Raw genomic sequence first — 22137 nt, 5'->3', positions numbered from 1 at the left:
GGTTGAACCAAAGAGACCATAAAACTCTTGGTAGGTTAGCAAGCAAGACTCCGCATGCAAGCTTACAAAGAAAAAACTTCCCTCTTTTAGGACACTTCGAGCAGGATCTCGATTCCATGTGGTCAGGAAAAAGACGCAATCAAACAAAGCTTGTCCACGCAACGTAATCTACTGTTCAAATTCTCCACTTTTCGAATATCCCACACTAACTGTAAGACCAAAACACAGGATAGTAAAAAGTGAAAATAGCTCAAGCTTCACTTCGTTTTCATGTTCTGTTCCGATGCTTCTAAATTTTGTTTCAATTGTCATGAATTGTGGCCAATTCATTTCAAAGGAGGAGACGTCAACTCATTCCAACTCATTCAAATGCCAATTCATAGTGACTAGTTCTTGAAAACTAAGTTTCATTCAATTCAACACCCCAACAAAACCCATCTACGTATTGAAGGAAGCAAGGAGGGCAAGAAGAGTATTGGATATATATAGCCACAGATATGCAATCCATGCAATTAAATGAGGAGTATTACTTTTTCCACCACATGCCTTTACTCGCGCGCCCTATTTTTTTCTAATTTTACCCTCGGGACATTCCGGATTATATATTCCGGAATGCACCAATGCACAGAAATGAAACAGATTTGCATGTCATTGTGGTTTTTATCTTTTTTTTTTTCAATAAATCATTACATATGTTTGTATAAAAGACAATTAACTTAAATATTATATCAAAAAATGATTATATATATATATATATATATATATATATATATCATTATACCAAAAAATAGTTGAATTTATATCATTACATATTTCACCTAATGATATACATTTCAACTAAACTAATGATATATATCTAATCTATGGCGTCGAAAGATCAATGGGACTATCATCCATTTCAACCTTCACACCAGGAGCAGGATCAGCACCAACCCTCTCATCGGGAATGAAGATTTTCAACAATGTACAATTCCTCATCATCTTTTATGACCGCTACACCCGCCGCCTGACTTAACTCATTATAATCTGCCATCCGGCTGACATATCTATCTGGCCAGGTGTCTGCATCCTCTCGATGGTATTGTCTCCATAGAGCGGAAGTGGGAGGAATCGGACAACCATCCTTCAATTTCAATGCCATAAAATGGTTGTCATTCACATATGTCAGACACATCAACGGATCGATAGTTGGCGGCGGGGGTGGACCACATAGAGGGAAAAAGGTTTCTGATTTCCCAATGGACAACACAACAACCGTTTGACTGAATTTCTGTGCAATGAGGAACCTCATATCCGGCATTGTCATCCATTTATCTGGTGGTGCATTGCCAATACCGGAGTAGGAAAGAGCGTCCAAGACCTTGTTATACCGCTTATCATCATTAATCATCCTCCGATAGCGGCCATTTTCACCGATAAGCTCTTTGTAAAGGTTGTACCGGACTAATACGTGATCATCAACAGTCAAGTTACGTAGGACCGCAACTGCTCGGAACCCACAATGGCCATCACCGGGTACATCCGTAACCTTTTCAATAAAGCCATGCATCCAAATTGGGATTTGGTCTTTGTTTGGTATGTGGACTTCAATGGGTGTTGGCTTCTTCGGATTTTTTGGAATTGGCTTAGGAGGAGTAGGAGACATGTTGCTTTTCCGTGCTCTCTTTCTACTTGTCCCTGTTGACCGTGTCTGTGAACCCTGTGTTTCTTGCTCCTGGGAGTCAACAATCTCCCATAGGGAAGGGGACCGCCTTGTCGATCGAATGCTTTGCTTATCTTTCTTTGGAGCTCCTTTGGTGGTGACCTTATTTGACGGTGGACGCATAGAGGTGGTTTCCGGTAAAACAAATTGTCGGAATTGTTCTTTCAAATGCACCTTCATGTTGTAATCGGCGACCTTGAACCGGGCCTACAATGTGTAAAAAACTGTCATTATTGTTGTTGATGGAAAACAGCCAGAAACATGTACTCTGGTACCACTACTGATACAGTCCGGATTTTATTTTCCGAAATACATAAGGACATCCGGATTATAAAATCCAGAACTTCCCGATACACCCTATGCATGAGCCTTAAATGCACTTGCATGGGGCGTAAATGCTACCTTTCCGGATTATATAATCCGAAACCCATCAATTATGTCCGGATTATATAATCCGGATTGCACCAGTACAGAATATAGAAACAGAAATCCTGGGCAGAACATAAACTGACAGTTTTGAAAAAAAAATACCTGGAGAATATCTCATTCTGGCAATAGAGAAATGTCTTCTTTTTGAAGCTTCGAGTCAACCTCGTACTCAAACCCCAACCTCTTCCAGTGGGTGTGAATTTCTTCCAAACGGATGGCGGTGCTGTTCTTGATCTTCAAAGCTATCATACACGCACACGGTAATCCGTAAGTGATCAAACTCAAACAACCACATCTTGATTTATCCGTACCAATTTCAAGTGCTTTATTGTACTCTACTACGAGATGATGCAAAGCTTCCCTTGAAATGTTCCGGATCAACCTAGACCACAAAACCATGTCTTTGAACCAATGTTCAAGCATGATAATGCTCGTCTGAAACGAAGCATGTATTGCGGTATGTTGCAACTCTAGCATGGCATGAACGGATTTCCAGTTTGTACTCAAATCACCCATACTACTACTCAGATTTCCCGGAATACATGGCATGAACGGATTTCCCGCCTGGTTTAAATACAAGACGTGCGGATTTTCTTCTCCGGAATACAACCATTGTGTCCGGATTATGTTTTCCGGATTGTATTTCACCCTGACCAAAGCCATGTTTCGCAAGTCCCATGGGGTAGGGTGATTTCCAAATCCTTTCGGATTATATGATCCGAATATTGTCCGGATAAAGGGTATTTTGGTCAAAAAAACAGGGCGCGCGAGAAGGCAATAGGGTGGGAAAAGTAAATCCCTTAAATGAGTATCGGTATTTCGTCAGCCATGGATGAACATTATCAAATAGATCTAAGGTGAAGACATCATCTTACAGGCTTCAACATAAAACTAGAAAATAAAGATAGAAGCATCAAGAATGACATAGGCAACATAAATAGAAAATAAAAATAGAAGCAATCTAGACAGTTGGATTCATCAAACGACTGAATTTGGTCTGAATGCGGAATTCCTGAATTCCTTTGACTACAAGAAGTCCGCGACGCATCCCTTCAAGCCTTCTCCACGCAAAGTGGTCAGGCCTTGCGCAAGGAGGGACTAAGGACCAATACAGTACACACATATATTGACAACAAAAAGGCTGATCAACACACTAATCCTCTTGTTAATGCGCTAGACCCAAATACACTGAAGGCCCTCCCAACAATTGCAATACACCCTGCACGACTGCATGCCTGCATCCATATTATATCAGGTGTATTCTTACAAATGTTCGGGTTGGCCTTTGTCGATTAATCATAATGTTTAAGATATTACGGTAACTTGGTCAAAATATAATTTAAAAAAACACTTTAAGACAACAACAATTAGAGTACATTTTTCAAATGATCCCCAACTACGATTATCATAATGTAACTATTACATAAAAGTTCACTTTGGCACACCATAGATTTATGTATTTAAAGAAATACATTCCTAGGATACTCTTCTATTTTCAATATTAACATACACAAAAAGAAATTGATTAGATGAAAGTAACATAAAGGAAACAGCCAACAAATGACTGAGGGGGAATAAGAAAACTCAACCCCTGTAGCTGGTTTGATCTGTTGTGTATGGATAAGTTGGTGGAGCAGCACTTCCGTAATCATATTGCCCGTAGTTAGTCTGTCCTGCATAAGAACTACTGGATAGATAACTAGAGGGACCTAAATTGTCGACAGGGTATGAGTAGTGTTGTTGTGCCATTCCTATTCCAGCTGGGCTTTGAGTGATAGAAGTTCCATAGGTTCCTGCGTATGGATTAGCAGCAGTTGAACTTTCCAACATATTCTGGCTTTGGTAGTGTAATGGTGCAGAATATCTTGCAATAGGGCTAGGATGCACAGGAGCCAGATTGTTCCTGCGACTAAGGCGACTAAAAGATGACGGGTATACACTAGTTTTGGCTGACTTGGCTGGACGGGAAGAGCTTGTTCCACTCCCTCGACCACCACGCTTTCGAGGTGGTCTATTTCCACTTCCACTTCCAAATGATGAAGTATTCTTTCGCTCAAACTTGTTTTTGTCCAACTGGGAAACCCGTCTTTTCAATTTATCAAGTCTAAATTTTGATTCAAGTTTGTGATCTTCCACACATTTGATTACATCCTTAACCGAAGTCAACTCCAAAGTATTTGCCTCATCCTGAAAAATACAATGTTTTAACAAAATGGTCCATCTAAGATGTGTTTCATGAGGTAATTATCGTAAATGCATTACTATATGAAACTGAATTGAAAAGGTAGCTGTCCATACCGTTGCAGCCTGACTGTTATCTCCGTTTTTCAATATGGCAGCAACATTATTTTCATAGTTCCGAACATAAGAATTGAGTAGCTCAATTGGTTTAAATCTTTCAGTCAAACCAGATTCTGAAGCAAAATAAACAGCTTCTATCTCTTTGCCATTTTTTACTAGTTCATCTATAATATCTGCATAAAACACTTGCTTTGGTTAGTGTTAAGTATGACGGGAGCTCAAACTAAAAAAGTATGATGCACTGGTTAAAACTGAATCGCATATCTAATAAAGTTTTGTCCTCTGATGCTTTAAGTGTGTCAAATAAATATGAACGTTTAAAACTGTACGTGAAAACACAATCTGAAATTTCTCTTACTAGTTGATTTAAGGTCATCTGTCCTTCCTGCTCAGCCTTATTATCCAGAAAATTTAACTCTTAAGCGCTAAGAAATCTATAAGGATAGGTGTAATAGGCTAAGCTGGATTTTTAAAAAACTATAATATTAAGAAATGGAGACATTTATTAAGGGACCGTAGAAAGTTTCCCCACAATAAGGTGACAACATGGCAGTGTATGGTGGATGGACAAAACTTTTCCATATTAAACGTGGGATTGGGACCTGTGGCTGGTGGCGTTTCACAAATTGCATATGGTGGGTTGGCATAAAATTTGGTAAGGCACCAATATTTAACAACAATGGCACTTAACACATGTCATTGACCAGAATCAACATTCGAAGTAGTAATCAGAATCAACATTCGAAGTAATGAAGACATATATTGAGAGGCTGTAGAAAATTTCCCCATAATGTGACAACATGGCAGTTTATGGGGGATGGACCAAACATTTCCATATTAAATGTGGGATTGGGACCTGTGGTAGGTGGCGCTTCACAAATTGCATATGGTGGCTGGCATAAAATCCATGAAAGCGCCACAACAACTGCTATTTAACAAAACTGGCACTTAGCACATGCCATTGAGCAGAATCAACAATTGAAGTAGTACTCAGCAATGGCGAAATACTTTTGAATCAATGAGAGCTACTTCTATAGAATAAAATACAAAATGGTCCCTTAATTTTGAAAATTTTAATAGACCTAAACTTCTTACCCATGTTCTAAGGAAAAGGAAATTGATGAATAAAGAAAAGGAAATGCAGAAGTACTGACGGCTGAGGGCTACAAAAATAAGTTAAAATGCACGGAATCCCCTTTAGGTCCACAACATCAACGGTGGAAAACATGCTATGTTAACCCATGCAAGGATATGTGAACATAATACAACTTACATATGTGAACATCAACGGTGGAATCCCCTTTTAAGTCCACAACATTAACGGTGGAAAACATCCTATGCTAACCCATGCAAGGATATGTGAACATAATACAACTCACATATGATACTTCTTCTCATCCCATCCCCACTACTTTCCCACAACCAATGTATCCCCCACAATTACTTTGCAGACACTCTTTCTCATTAAGATACTTGCTTTTTTCTCGGCCCATCTCTACCATAACTACAAACAAAGTTTCAGGTTTTTCATCTTCATCCACTCTTCCCAACATCATGGCAACACCAACTTTCACTGCCAACACCAGGCTTTGAGCAAATTACACTTGGCTTGCACACTATTTTATTATTTTGCCTTAATTGCTAAGAAATATATTATTATTGCTAATTTGTAATATGATGAACTGAAGAAGTGAATACAAAAAAGTACAAGGTCAGAATAACATCACGTCCTTCCAATATTTTAGGTGACGTCTCACTGCTAAAGAAAGGTTCTTTTTTTACACATAATGACCAACTTTTGAAAGGAGTACCTTGCCTTTTGGCTAATACCAGTGCATATAGAAGACAACAGAAATGTGATATGTTCCAAAATGCATCAATCTGACCCTATATTAAAAAACAATGCTCAAGATTTTCCTCAATTCTCTAGCTACCTCAAATGACGAAACCAGTGAGGATCGAGGGAGGTTGGTCCTTCTCTATGGAAGGGTACTACAAACCACACAAGCTGAACAAAATTAGGTTCCAAGGCTCTAATCTGTTGACCTTAGCTAGTTCCACTGCAGGTTCAAAATGTTGTAGAGCAACACACTAGCTTCTTACAATAAGAGCATTGAAAAGTCACAAACACGCAACACCTTAAAATGCTACTTTCAAACCAGAGCATAGATAAGATAATTGATTTAGGGAACATTTTATATCACAATCATTATACATTCTAATTATATAGATAATTAACAGAACATTCTAAAAACATAGATAAGTAGCATATCATTCAAACAACATAGTAGATAATTAACAGGACATTCAAAAAACATAGATAGGAAACAAACCTATCATCTTTTCTCCAAATTCTAATGAAGCAGCAACCTTAGCCATATCCCTCCTTGAAGCAAATTCCATCACCGATTTCCTCAAATACTCATCATCGATTTTCGACCTTAACCCAAAACACACAACCATCTGCAAAAACATCACCATTTCAGCAGCACCCTTCTCTGGTTCCCCGTCAAGCTGTTCCTTCCACAAATCCAAAAGACTCCCAGCTCTCTCCACAATCGTTCTCGAATACACACTCGACTCCGAAATTAACCCTTGAATCAAAAGCCCACATGCCCATCTCTTATCAGTAACACCAGACTTCCCCTCTGTTTTACTCGTCAGATACTCTTCCACCGCATCCAGCACCAATCTCGGCGCATCTACCGCCTCTTTTAACGCCGCTGCTATCTCCGGCCTCAACATTATCGACTCTTTCCTCTTCGAAACTACAAACATTAGCAACGACTCAGCGTCCATTTTCCTCGACAATGATTTAAGCGCGGCTGCAATATTTGACGGTGGAATAGGGTTACGAAGTGCAGCGAGTGCGGCTTCCTTCTGCTCATCGATGCGTGCTGCGGCCGAGGATTCACGTTCAGGGATGGAATTCTCTTGGTTGCTGAGAGATTCTAGGGTTTCTTTGTGGCGTGATTCGAGGGATTGAAATTTGGAATCTAGGGTTTGAAATTTCTGGGAAATGGAATCTTGGAGAGAAGAGAAATGGTTAGTGAGTTTAGTGAATAGGTCGGTGCATTTGATGAGAGTGTTCTTTTGAGATTCTAATTGGTTGAAGAATTGATGAACTTTGTTGGTTTCTGATGAGGGTGTTGTCGCAACCAATTGAGTCGCCATTGTAGTGTTTGAAGATAGAGTGTTGTGTTGTGTGAAACAAACCCTAATAAACCATATTCTAAGAGAAAAAAAAAAAACATGTGAGTGACGACGATGCTTTGTACTTTCAGACTACAATATGCTAATGCTAATGAATTCTACTCTTTACCAAAACAATTTTGCTCAGTGCCAAAGTAAAATACATATATACCCTTACGCAACTTAACATGCGCCAGTACAAACTGCTACTTAAGTTACGCTAGTACAAAATAAGACGTGACTTAAGTCACGTAGCGTGACTTAAGTTGCGCTAGTGTAAACACTGGTTCAGAGCATGCCCCATGACTAGGATCTGTAGCGTGACTTAACTCACGCTAGTATTAACACGCTTAACTCACGCAAGCTTTAACTCAAGCGTGAGTTAAATCACGCTGATGTTGGTGCACTGCTCGCACCAGAACAGACTGGCAGTGGCACCAGAACAGAATGGCAGTGGCACTAGCTACTGTCTTGTTCCTTCATTCCCTGTTTACAGTACATGCATTCATTGATTCAACCAAAACTCATAATTTAGAGAACATGCATTCATTCAATAATAATTTAGAAATGCAATTTTAACGAAAATTAACGCAAATGTCATAAAGAGGCGCAACCGCGCAAATGTAAATATCATACAACCAGCTGCTAGACAACTATCCAAAAAGTCGAGAAAAATACTACAAATATCCAAAAAGTCATAAAATGTAGTCCTAAAATAAGACACTACTGGTTCTCCTGTGGACTCCTAGACCTCCTCCTCGAAACCTGCTGATGGTCAAACACGCTATAATCGGTCCGGAGGCCCTCCAAAATGCCAAAGAAGAGTGGATTTGAAACCACCTCTGGAATCCCCATTGCATGCTCCACTCTGTCTCTCATGTTGCTGATGACCTGCAATGGATCGGGAGGATGTCTGGCCCACTCCTGGTCGACAAGAATATCCTGGTAGACAGGTCTCGGCGTGACAATATCAGGCTCTGGAGCAGGGTTGACGATGAGAGGATGGGACACACGGTAGAACCACCTAATGTACCTATCTGAATGCTTCCAAGGCTCGTCGTCTGGGACCTGGGCACCCCTCTGGTGGTGGGGAACGACATGCAGAGCAAACTCCAAGAAGGCAGCAGCCACATCTGCTGGGGCAAGAGGCATAACCGTAGTAGGAGGTCGGGGAACCTTCTGAACATGTCCGTACTGCCTCAACACCCGCTCCGGCAAGTGACGCTCAATCCTCTGTCTGCCGGTCGTGATCCATCCGGAGTACCAGCACACGTTCTGAAAAGGCGTCACGTCTCATCGGTGCTCGTACGGCCTCCAGGTGACATGACAATGCTCCATCGAGTTCAACAAGCCTCTTAAGTGGTCAGCATCAGCAAACCCCCTTTTAGGTTTCCATCTACCCACATAGGGGTCCTCCCGGTCGTAATCTACATATTTGGACCTCGGAACCACATGTCTGAAGTGGGCTATAACCCATCCCTGCAAACACAAAGAGACAAATCTATATCAGCACACGAGGTTCATACAAGAAACTATACATTTACGTTTAACTTAAAAAAAGAAGAAAAAATATATTACCACAAGCAAGCTCATGTAACCACCAACTGAGCTAACATTTGAGTCTGAGGTAAGATTCAGCTGCTCATACAAGAATGCAAGTCCCATCGCGCGCCATGACCACGTGCCTATGTGATCCAAATCCAGAATCGCAAGCATCCACAACAGACAAACGGTTTTGCTGTTCTTGCTGGCAAAAAGGGTGTATCCAAGCAAGAGCAACAAGAACGCCTTGACACAGGCGGGCCTAATACGACTCAGCTCCTGCTCCTCCTCCTCTGATAAATCCTCCCCCAGCAAATGGTTACACCTGTTCAACAGGTGGTTATAACGGTCTTTCAGGACCGTGTAAGAGACAGATGCACCAAAATCAATCACATACCCAACCGCATCATCCACCAGAAACAACAGGTGGGTCACCAACATATCCATAGCATGGTCATGATCTAAATCCTTCTCATGAATGATCCGTCCAGCGACGGGGATGCCTAGGAGACAAGCAACATCATCCAGTGTGATGGTCATCTCCCCAACAGGCAGATGGAAGTTGTTGGTCTCCTGATGCCATCTCTCAGCCATGGCACACACTAAACTGTGGGAGATGTTTTCGTACCCAGTCAGAAGGAGGGGCCTTAGACCCGATCTATCAACCGGTTCCCAGAACCAAGGGTTAGCATCTACCGGCAACGGAAGGGACAAGGCAGAAAGCTTCAGTTTCCTCCCGTGCGAGATGCCTTTCATCTTACGATGCACTTGCAACTGAAATACAAAAAAAATAATTAAATATGTAAAATAAACATGAAATAATAAACTATAAATATTCTACGTAAAAAAAACATGAAATATTAAACTATATATATTCTACATAACATAAACTTTGACATAATAATAAACTATATATATATATATATATATATATATATATATATATATATATATATTGTACGTTAAAAATAAATCAATTATACTTAAATATGTAAAATAAGCATGACATATTCTACGTAGTTATACTTAAATTAAATAAACATAACATATTATACGTAAAATAAACTTCACATAATAGTAAAATATCATTAAATTAAATAAAGCAATTTATACTTGCTGATTTATCGTTCCAAAGCTTGCATGCCACGTGTTTACCGAAGTCCGGTAAAAGTGACAACTCGTAAGGCCCCCCTGGAAAGCTCTCATCCTCGTCCTCCATAACAGGCTCTACATGCTGCTGCTCAGGATCCTGCTCAGGATGCTGTTGCTGAGGAGGCTGCTCAGGATGCTGCTGCTGAGGAGGGTCGACAAACTGATGCTCAGGCTGATACCCCTCGTGAAACTGAGGGTGATACTCATACCCCTTCTGATAGTGATAACCCGGCTGAAATCCAGCCTGTTCCTGATAATGCTGATCCTGATAAGCCAGCTCCTGAAACTGATGTTAATACTGTGGCGGGTCCACAATCTGGGATGCACCCGTCTGTGACGTCGATCCCCCCGCAGCATCAACAGTAGCAAGACTCGTGACCCCCACTCTCCCTCGATCTCGACCCTCCGGAGGCTGTAGTGCTTGCTTCTCCCTACGTGCACTACTAGTAGGGGCCATCCTCCCTAACCTAAGCCTATTAGGCCTCTCCTGCTCAGACATATCTGCACAAAAATCAAAAAATATTTAACACATTTTCACATAATTTCGACAGCAACACAAGTGTAATCTTTAACAATACAACAACAACACTATAATGTCAACAGTGTCATTTGAATCCATAAACTACCACATTGCAGTCAAATTAACTATAATCAACATTAACAAACATAACTCTAACTAATTACATCATTAACAATCCAAAAAAACAAAAAAAAAACATCATTGAGTCGTTTTACCGAACACGTAGTGTGCAATTTTCAAACAACTCTGTAATCTACCATTTTCGAAACCCTAAACTACCACATTGTACCCTAAACAACATCTAAACAACAATTCCTAAGTTAAATCATCACTAACAATCATAATCTTTAACATGCAAGACAATTTTTTAAAAACCTAAAAATGTTAATTTTCTACAAAAATTCGAAAATTTCAACCAAAATAATGCAAAGAAGTAGCATAATAATCACTTACTTGATATTGTGGACGAAATTCGGTTTGATTGGCGCAAGAATGGTGAAATTTGGATTTGGGAGTGAAATTTTCGTGTTTGGAGAAGTTGAAAATGGAGGTTTTATGTTCTGTGTTGCTGTTAAACTAACTTAAGTAACGTTGCGCAACTTAAGTCACGCTGCACAACTTAAGTTGCGTTAACGTTATAACTGACGCAAGTTAACTCACGTAGGCTCTGTTTGGTAAACCCAAAAAAAGAGCTTTTAGCTCTTAGCTTTTAGCTTATAAGCTCATTTGACAAAAAAAGCTCTGTTTGGTAACAATTTAGCTCTGTTTGGTACAACGAGCTTATAGCTTATTTCAGGAGCTTATAAGCTATTTTTCAGAAGCTACTTCAAGTAGCTTTTGAGCTTATAGCTTTTAGCTTCTCATTTTTTCTTTCATATTTACCCTTATTATTCAAAGCAAAAGCTATCAGCTAATTTTACCAAACACTTCAACTAGCTTATCAGCTAAAAGCTATCAGCTAGCTTATCAGCTAAAAGCTATCAGCTAGCTTAACATGCGTAAGGACATAATTGTCATTTACTCTGGGAATGAGCAATACAATTTGGGTAAAGAGCAGAATTCAATGCTAATTAGTACTCCCTGCGGTCCTTATTATAAGAAACAATTAACTTTTTTGGTTCATTGTGTAAGTGACGTATCTAGTCTATATTTACAATAAGATACATTAATTATTCTATGAACCTAAAAAGTCAACTTTTTCTTAAAATAAGGACCGGAGGGAGTAATTGCTATGGTAGTGATACGTAAACAGAGGCTCTAAACTCAGAAAATTAGCAATTTACGGGCCGGCTTCAAATACATGTTCTCTCATTGATATTGGAACCTCCATACATGTGTGTGTCTTGTCTTCTTATCAAAAAGGAAAGAAGAAAAAAATGTGTAGGTTTTTTTTTTTTAGAAGTGTGTGTAGGTTTTATTAATCTACTCCCATTTTTGGTGGGTGTAAATTAGAAAGTTATACGTGTATTTCACAAATTTTTAGTTATAATTTTTAGGCTAACTTACATCGGAAATTTTTATGTTATTTAATTATAATAAATTGGTTTTTAAGTTTTTCTCGTCTCACTTAGGTTTTTAAGTTAATTAATTATAATGAATTGATTTTTAAGTTTTTAAGTTTTTCCACAATAATTAGGTCATTTAAGTTATTTAACCGTAACAATTTAGAAAATTTTAGATTTTAAAAATGTAAGTAATTCGAGGCCTGAAAGTTTCAATTAAATAACTTAAAGAGCCTAAGTGTTGCAAAAAATACATAAGAGACTAATTTATTACAATTAATTAACTTAAAGGATCTAAGTGGTACGAAAAAAAACTTAAATGTTCAATTTTTTTTGACAAACTTAAATGATCAATTTATTACCATAGAATGACACATGTTTATTTAATGTCTGACATTATAACTTTTTTTATAAGGGAAAATTAGGTGATGAATCATTTTGACTCTATGTTACAATTTCATGAATTTATTTGTCAATTGACAAAAATAAAGGATTATTTTGACTCACATTCACAATATCATTTGATATATTTCTATGGAAGTATGAGTTGGTCCAATGTGCTTCACGCAGAAATTTAGGCTCTCATAGTGGGTATTTGTTGTGTTGGCAAGAAAGGTTAAAAAGATTTTATGTTTTTCGACTCTTTCCGGGTTGTTCAACTTGTTACCATGGGTAATAATCAATTTCATCACTGTGTTAATTTGTTGAAGATTATTAGAGATTACATGGTGAAAGAATGAGTCTTCTAGTTTCATTGCACTCTTCGTGAAGGGAATGTTTGCGCAAATAATTTAACAAAATTGGAAGCTAGTGATGTTGACCCTCTTATTATGATGCAGGATCCCCTAGTACTTTGTTATCGGCCCTCTTGACTGATGTCATGGTGTGTTATTTTCAAAGGACTTAGTTTGTTTTTTTTTTTTTCTCTCATCTATTTGATATATTAAAAAAAAGAACAAGGAGGTACTTCATCTCATTACAACCTCAGAATGATACATATAGCAAAAAATGCAGAGGGTTCGCACAATAAAAACAATGACCCGTACCCTAATGATGAACCACTTAACCTTTATTCTACCCATATTCACTTTCTTTAAACCTTCTCATCATTTCACTTTTTGACTCTTAACTCTTACACCCCATACACAAATTAAAAACTTTAATTACCCTTATGAAAAATAATTTCCCCATAAGTCGTAACTTCTCCATCAATAAAATTGAACTCCACCGTGCAATGGTCTCACTTATATTACAAATTAAAAATATGCATATAAGCGGTGATAAACATTGCGTAAACAAAAAGAAGAATCAGACTATAGGCTAAGTAATATGAAGAAAAAGAAGAAGAAAAAAGAGATGCCTAATATAGAGTCTCAAATTTCCCTAGCTTTGCCTTAAACTACCCATTTCTTTTGATAATTATTAAATTTACAAGGATCGGCAAACCGAACAGAGAAAGATCTTGACAGGTAATCTGGTTCATCAAACACTGTCCCTTGTTCAAAATTCTGAGAATAAGTGAAAGGGTCATAAGGAACCTGCTGCAAAGGTGATGATGTAGACTCAAATAGCTTCTTCTTCTCTTTCTTGAGCTTCATCCACAACATTTTCCATCTAAATTTACTTGATCTTGTAGCTGATACAGAGTTTGTGTGCTCAATGTCATTGCAAATTCTTCCCAATTCTTTGGTCTTCCTGCTAGAATTGCACTCACTTTTGATATCCATGGCAGCTGCTGCTAGTGAAATACGTGATTAAACTGAGAAGTGACTAAACTTGAGAATACAAGCACATGCTATTGCATTTGAAATAAGAGTATCTTGGCCTATATAGCACTGTGCAAACACGATGTTGAGTGTTGACACTAAGTTGTTGATATCAATAATAATTTTAAAGATGAAAGTAATTGAATAAAATCACATGCATCGGTGTGCGACACTAACACATGCCAGACATTAGACACATATTCAATATGAAATCTCGGTACTACGTATGTATGGGCAATTCTCTAGCTAAAGTTAAAGGCAATCAACTAACTTCAGCAGAAGAAGACTAATTTGTCTTTAATTAATTAGTAAGAATAAAGGCATCCAAAGCCAATACCTGTGTCACCAAATTTTTCTACCCTGATTAAGTGGATAACAATTCTATAAATTAATAACTCCAGCACGTGATGCACGTGACAGACTGCAAATTATTGTCAAGTGGAACTGTTTTAAGAGGCAACTTTGTCATGTGCGGGACTGTGTTTTGGTGCAGAAATAATTCTCAGTTCCCTTTCAGTTGTACTCAGTCTAGCATATGCCTGCCAGATTTATAGCAGCATTTGCCAATTGCCATTGCAACTTCGCACAAAGTATCATTAAAATTATAATAACCACAGGTTTCAGGTTGTGATGTGAAATTTTTATTTCATTCAATTCTCTAATGATACAAGGGAGGCATATGTATGGCCAATCTCAAATGCTAAACACAAAAGTATACAATACTTGCATTACAAGTAATCCCTTAAAACTACCACAGAACTACTAAGACTAATTATTATTAACTCTAATTAATATCAGCGTGTTTGGAAAAGACCAAAGTCGCATAGAAGTTAAACATTAGAACTTCAAAACATTAGAGTGGAAGTGCTCCACGGGCTATTACCATAAGTGAACGCCAGTCCAAAAAAAGACCATAAGTGAACGTTTATTTCCTCAGTTTTTACTCTTTGATTTATGGTATATAATATTTTATTAATTGCAAATGTTAATAGTTAATTTATTAGATTAATATTTTACTCTTTTGTAAAGGTTTGAATATATGAACGTGAGCTCATTTTCTCCTGGTTCAAACCAGTATGGAATATAAACTAGTTAAGCTCATAATACAATTTAATTTCTAAAACAACTCAAATTCTTGATGAAATTAATGTTTTTTTAACCGCAAATGTTATTAGTAATGTTAATTTCTTTTTATTTCGGGGTCAATTGAACCTCGGGTCTCTATATAACTCCACTCCTTAACTCATTCACATTAACCATTATGTCATATTTTTATATCCCTTTGTTTCTTCATTCATTATTTACTTATTCTTTGCCAACAAAAATACAAAAAGAAAAGTATCTAAGCGCAGAAAAAGCAAAACCGCGTCTAAAAAGAATGGATATCTGAAAAATAAAGTAAAAGTAAAAGCAAAAGGAAGAGAAGCATCGAAGAAATTTTTATAATTACAGAGAAGAAGAAAGATACGCATATAGTTCATTTCGTTTTACATTATTACATTCTCGTGAATGAGATTTATAAAAATAATTAAGAATGTTATTAGAATTAAGTAAACAAAAAGTATATTATAATGTCCCTCTCCTACCAATAATCCAACAGTATTTTTTTCAGATCAAATACCCAATATGAGTTTTTTTATGATCCTATACTGAAAATAACTTCATTAGAACAATCATATAACGTTTTCACTAGTAATAGTACATAAAATAAAGAAAATCGTAAAAGTTGATGGACTAAATTAAGTAATAATAATAATTGATGAAGCCAACTACAAATCAGTGGAACATATATGTGATCAGAAGAGCCACCAGCATGAGGAAGTAAGCAATTCCTTGATCAACCGCAGTGCCTGCTTATTTTAATTACATAAAAAAATGTTATACACTTCAACACAACAATAGAGAAGGAAAAGAATGAAGAGATAAAAAAAAAAAAGCAGTGGTTGAAGCATCGATTACCATCACTAGAAGGAGCAGGTGCTGGTGCAGGTGCAGGTGTTGGAGAAGGAGAAAAGTCGTGAGCTTCAGAGATTGCAAAGAGTACCAAACTGAGAATTGAAAAAGAGAAAAACCTCATTGCCTTCATTTCCAACATTTTTCCGGGAAAATTGAAAGAAGAAAATTGGTAGTTACCTATAAGTTAGAAATCGTTGTTGTGAGAAGGAAATGTTACTTATACATGTATGAGAATTGAGAAATGTCGCCACAATAAACGGAAGCGCGTATGATGTGATTTTGAGAACCTAACACCAATCTCAACTTCTTCACTCGGATGCAACACGTCCTGCATAATTTACATGAAATCAAATTCAATAGATAAAAGTATCTTGATAAACAAATAAAATAAAATAAAATTGATAATAGTATCTTAACAAAATTTGGCACTTAATAGAGGGAGTATTCTTTAACATATTTATGGATACCCATTTTTTCATACATATGTAATATCTGGTTAATCACGTTTAAAACCGTGGTTAATTTAATCAAGGTATATGATTTATTCAATTGAAATTTTAATCTTGAATAGTTACCCGCTTACTTCTTAAAGGACATCACATAAATATTTTACTTAAGTCAAGCAAATGATTTAATTCAAGTAGTTTTTCGAAGATGCTAAACAAAATATATTAAAAAAACCAACACACCTCCTCTAGTACAAGGTGTGCTAAAGGAAGTTGAAGTATTACAAAAAGACGATCCACTTGTTACCACAAAGTAGTCAACAAAAATAAAATTACGTTACAACCTGAAAACATAACAAAGGATTTAACTTCCAAACTGAATACTCAAAATTAAAAACAGCATAATAAGATTTAAACTACCAAAATGTTTGAAGTTTAATCTTTTTCAATAAAAATAGTAGCTGTTCTGATTTATTGTGAAAATGTCTCATATTGCAGTCCTTCCAAATAGTTACTCAAATAGTTAATAAATTCATATCGTAGTTACTCAATTATCATAGTCCTTTTCTTCATTTTAATGTAATATACTAATAATGCTTCACCAAACCAGCTTTATGTAGCTACTAGCTGCACACTACTAGTGCATTACACTAAAATGAAGAAAAAAACGTGCCCCTTAATTTAACAATATTAGTTATTTTGTCACAAAAAAATAATTTGTTATTGAATATCACCGAAAAGATCAGTACAGTTGGTTCTTGAGAATCCATTTTGGAATTTAAGAGAAAGGGAATCCATGCTTGTGTTATGTTTTCGTTTTTGATATAAATAAATCATTAAATACTATGAGAAATGATAGTAATATTTATACAACTATTTTTAAACGACTTTTAAGATAATTTTTTCTTCCCTCTTTTGAGACAAAAACAATCCTAACTTGGATTTCCTCTATTCAATTTGGATGAAAGTATGACAAAACTCTATTTTGCTTACTTGGATTTCCTCTCTTACTTGAAAGTGAGAGAAGTTCCATCATACAGACGTTATGTCTTTGGGTGGAATTTAGTATGGGAAAGTGGAGTTTTTTCCCACCATGGGAAAGTTAGTTTTTGACCACTAGATTAAAGAGGTACACTGATCTTATTATAGTCTACCCGCACTATATATCTTCCCACTTTGTCTTCAACCTCACTACCATCACCCTCCTTTTCACTACCACCACCAAACTCAAGTCAAGCTCATAATCACTTGTCCAGATCTACTCAATTAAAAATAAACTAAATACAGAGACAAGATAATTAACACATAATCAACAACATTGATAGCTTTTTAATTTATTTAATCCTGTCTTCTTCAATGAACCTTGCAACTTCACTGCTCTTCCCGTAAACAGCATCTCCTCCGTCTAACCTGCATACAACCCCTTCCCTTCCTTCTTCAAATTCCAAATTTTCCAAACTATGGCTTCTTCAAGCAGTACCAGTTCTAACCGAATTTGCAGATTGTAACACATGACAAAATCAATAATCCATTTCTGCAGATTGTAACACATGACAAAATCAATAATCAAAATATAAACATGGTTGTATCTATCCCAAACAGTGAAACTAAGTCAATAATTCTACCAAAATCTTCGAAAATTTGAACAAGAACAACCTATTCAAATACAAAATATGGACTTAGTTGGGAAATTTGACCAAATTAAATTACCTAAGAGACACAGGTTTGGGGTAAGAACTTTTCAATGTTTGGGAAAAATATAAATATGGTTCTGTCCAAACAGTGAAACTAATTTAATTTGTGTCAAACAAACACAAAGTTCAGCTTTCGAATGAAGTCCACCATTTATGTTTCAAATGAAAATTCATCAAAAGAACATTGTTTGATGTAAGAAACTAGATCGATGACAGATCTGATAGGTTCCAGCAAAGAAGATTGTCGAGGGAGAACGTCGCCGAAAAAGAGTTGTCGTCGAAAAAAATTGTCAACGGAGAAGATGAAGTGAGGAGTTGACGGCAGGGAGAGAATGGTGGTGGAGGAAGTTTGTATATAAAAAAAATATTATAGTGCTGAGAATGTATAATAATAGTGTGTGTCTGATTTAATCTAATGGTCAAAAACTAACTTTCCAATGGTGGGAAAAAACTCCACTTTCTCATACTAAATTCCACCATGTCTTTGGGTCATAAGACAACATGGTCACATATTTATTCAGTCGGTCCAATATCATAATAAATCAACATTTTTATGGTGCCGTTTAATTTGGGAAAGGAGACTTTTTTTCCACCATGGGAAAGTCCCTTTACCCAGGACACCTGTCGGTTTTAAACTGGCAAACAAAAAAAAAAACTCAATTTATTATTTTAATGTTGTTTTTAAGCTTACTATTGCACCTCCCCATTTCTTCAGTACACCACACACTACTGATTGATTAAAACATGAAATTATGTTCTTTTTCTCGCGTACATTTGAGTCATCATCAAATCATCACCTTCACTTTCTTCTCAATTCACCTACCATTGCATGTTACTCATCGTCGCCGGAAAATCCACTAGCAAAACCGTATCAGTGTTGTTTATGTTTGACACTAAATGTTTTGTTCTTTTGGTGATATTCCATTTCAATTAAGGTTGAATTTGATTAATGGTGATGGGTACGACACCGGCGTCGGAACCAGTCTTGGTTGTAGTGAGTGTGGTGTCGATTTGTCATCCAGGCAAGGCGAGGGGACGAATTCAACTTGGAACCAAATACAGATCCACCACCACAATGCTTGACTACTCTCTATTTTCAACAAATCCACCACTACAACAATATGCATCTCGAAAAGGAGAGAATAACACATAAAGAGAAGCCTCCAACGAAAGCCTGGTTCAGAAACTTGAAAGATTGAAACTTGAAATTACTCCTATTATAGTTTGCTGAAGAATTAAAAAAAAATGAACCTCATTCTTAAAAAATAAAATAAAAATTGATTTTTAATCATATTGCTCACTACGTGCATACTGTGAGGTGAATCATAGAATTCCAGATTTGTTTTTTTTTTTAAGGAAGAATTCCAGATTTGATAGAAAGTTATTTTGAGTTTGTACTACATACGACGAACAATTGGTTTTTTTTGTTGGAATGCTTTGAGTGTAATTTTTATTTTTGCATTAAAAAGAAAAAATCATCATGTTCTGGGTTGTTTTACAATCGGTTCTTCTGGGTTCTTCTTCTTGTGTGTGATTCTACAGTGAAGAGAGAAATTCTAATGCAGGAGAACCAAAATCAATTGAAAGACATACAAAACAGAAAATATTACTATTTGATTATGAGGTGGGTCACAATTTTTGTTTTATATAACCCAACAAAAAGTTAACAGGTAATAAATCTGAGCCATCCAAATTATAAAGTATTAAATCTATGGCCTTGGTTTAACTTTCCCATGATGGGAAAAAAGTTTGCTTTCCCAAATTAAACGGAGTTTGTCTTGGCCTCTTGGGGTCATAACACAACATGGTCACATATTTATTCAGTCGGTCCAATATCATAATAAATCAACATTTAACTTTATCTTTGATTTAATTTACTTGAGTTATTTTAGTGGTGTTAATTTGAGACCTACACACCTTTCAAAGTCTCATATTTAATTCTCCTCTATTCAATTTGGATGAGTTAATTTAACTTCTTAAAAAAAACTTTATTCTTTAACTTGCTAAAAAAACTTGATTGTTTGATAAAAACAAATGTAGTTTCACCTATTTATACTCACTTGGATTTCCTCTTAGTATTAAAGGTTTTCGTGGAGCAGTTTGTATCGATTCTAAAGCCAAAAAATAATCTAATATCTAAAGATAAACTCACATTCGTTTTGGTTGGACTACTTAAAATTTTTTGATTCAATTTAAACAATTTTCACCAAAGAACATCTCAATACAGTTAATAACTATACTAATTTGAATTGGTTTCTCCTTGCTAATACGAACTTAGTCTTATGGACGAAAAGTGTGATTGAGCATTAAATTAAAGGTAAATGTTTAGGTATTTGAAGTTTGGTTTAGGGGTGGCGTTTCACATGGTACCAGGGAATCCCTTCCCATCATGGGGAAGTTTTTTTTAACTGTTAGATTGAAAGGGAACATTGTTCTTACAATAAGCTGCCCACACTATATCTTACTTCTCATTGTCTTCAACCTTACCAATAGACCCACCACCACCACCTCCTCCTCCAAGAGCCATGGTTTAAATTAAATTTTCTAAAGAGTACAACCCCAGCAACAGACATAACTTATTCCTACAATCTCTGTCTCTTTCCAATTATTACTGTTCCTGATCAACAACAACAAGATGGCGACTCAGTAAGCACCACCGTAAAGCTTCATGGTAAAAAGCATAAAACAGAGGAAAGGAACAAAAAAAAGTATTATCAGGATTCCAAAAAAAACCTTCATGGTAAAAACCTTCATGTCATAAAAATATTATCAGGATTCCATTAGATCAGTTAAATGGGAACAAAAAAAAAGTTCAAAATCGCTCATGGCTCTTGCTGTTTTCTTTTCTTTTCATTCCACCATTATTATTAATGGGTGTTGAATCATACTTTGAATCCCACTCAATCAATAACATTTTCGAAACCCAAATGGAAAAATCAAGACCCATGTTTTGTTTGTAGCTTTATCCATTTTCAGCACAACAGTATGTTATAGATCTGGGATTTTAGATGAATGGAATGGAAAGGATGAGGAGAAGAGAATAAATGAATTTGTTTAATTGGTTGGATAAACAATTTTGCCTGGATCTAAATATTGATTTTTGTGTTATCCTGGATTAAAATCAGAAAACGAATTTGTGCAAAAAAAAAAAATCAGAAAACGAAAACAGGAAGATGAATGGAGGAGAAAGAATGTTGTGGATGATATAGTGTGGGCAGACCATTATAAAATATGTGTTCCCTTTCAATCTCATGGTTAAAAAAAAATTTCCCATGGTGGGAAGAGATTGTACCTTCCCATGTGATCCTTCACCTGGTTTAGGTACCAGTCTTCAATAAACAAGACCCAATTAAAATTTGATTTCATTTAAAAATAAATTAATATTTTTTTATTGACGTTAAAAGACAATTTCATTAATGAAAGTCTGGCAATAAATCAAATGTCGAGACTGCAGAAATACAAGGCGGAGTTTCTTCAATCCATATGCAATCTAAATTCTTAAGAGCATATTTTGCTAAATAATGAGCAAATTGGTTGGCTTCACGCCGAACATGCGAAAAATTTAAACTACGAAAACTACCCTTAAAACTAATACAATCTCGAATAATTGATCCAACATAGTTTGGAGATTGTTGGTGAGCATTAAACGCGAAAACCACATTAGAAGCATCTGATTCTGCTATAAGATTCAGAAAAGACATGTCTTTTGCAAATTCCAAACCCTTCCGCATAGCTAAAGCTTCTGCAACCTCTGAATCTGGTGATGAAAAGACTTGCCAGCAACTAGCACCAACGACAACACCTTCATTATATCTCACCACAGCACCAATACCCCACTTATCACCCTCTATTGGACCTGCTGCATCAACATTAAGCTTATAGAAACCACTAAAAGAAGGTGTCCAATGAACATCAGATATTGGCAAAATTGGATC

General features: G+C 36.4%; 2 protein-coding genes and 2 long non-coding RNA genes across 4 annotated transcripts; all 4 read right to left on the bottom strand.

The window, feature by feature from the left end:
* Positions 1–937: 937 nt before the first annotated feature.
* On the bottom strand, positions 938–1882 carry LOC146934575 (uncharacterized). The gene has a single exon (XM_085707926.1). It carries the CDS (start codon positions 1880–1882, stop codon positions 938–940), a length of 945 nt encoding a protein of 314 aa, XP_085564052.1.
* Positions 1883–3508: 1626 nt separating this feature from the next.
* Positions 3509–7627, bottom strand: LOC146934574 (FRIGIDA-like protein 4a). The gene is made up of 3 exons (XM_085706476.1): positions 6766–7627; positions 4430–4605; positions 3509–4318 (listed from the first exon to the last, which is right to left on the bottom strand). The coding sequence occupies exons 1-3, from the start codon at positions 7604–7606 to the stop codon at positions 3716–3718; spliced, it is 1620 nt and encodes a 539-aa protein (XP_085562602.1). The 5' UTR covers positions 7607–7627; the 3' UTR covers positions 3509–3715.
* A 5858-nt stretch (positions 7628–13485) lies between these two features.
* LOC146934573 (uncharacterized) lies at positions 13486–16213 on the bottom strand. The gene is made up of 2 exons (XR_015007806.1): positions 16066–16213; positions 13486–15959 (listed from the first exon to the last, which is right to left on the bottom strand). It is a non-coding gene; the product is annotated as an uncharacterized LOC146934573 (long non-coding RNA).
* A 1338-nt stretch (positions 16214–17551) lies between these two features.
* Positions 17552–18525, bottom strand: LOC146934572 (uncharacterized). Its single transcript, XR_015007805.1, has 2 exons — positions 18219–18525; positions 17552–18042 (listed from the first exon to the last, which is right to left on the bottom strand). It is a non-coding gene; the product is annotated as an uncharacterized LOC146934572 (long non-coding RNA).
* Between the last annotated feature and the right edge of the window lie 3612 nt (positions 18526–22137).

Source organism: Medicago sativa, chromosome 4 (assembly GCF_051527215.1).
Source record: "Medicago sativa cultivar Bolivia chromosome 4, Bolivia_mono, whole genome shotgun sequence".
Taxonomy (NCBI): domain Eukaryota; kingdom Viridiplantae; phylum Streptophyta; class Magnoliopsida; order Fabales; family Fabaceae; genus Medicago; species Medicago sativa.
Note: the sequence above shows the minus strand (reverse complement) of the source record. Positions and strands in the feature narration are given on the sequence as shown.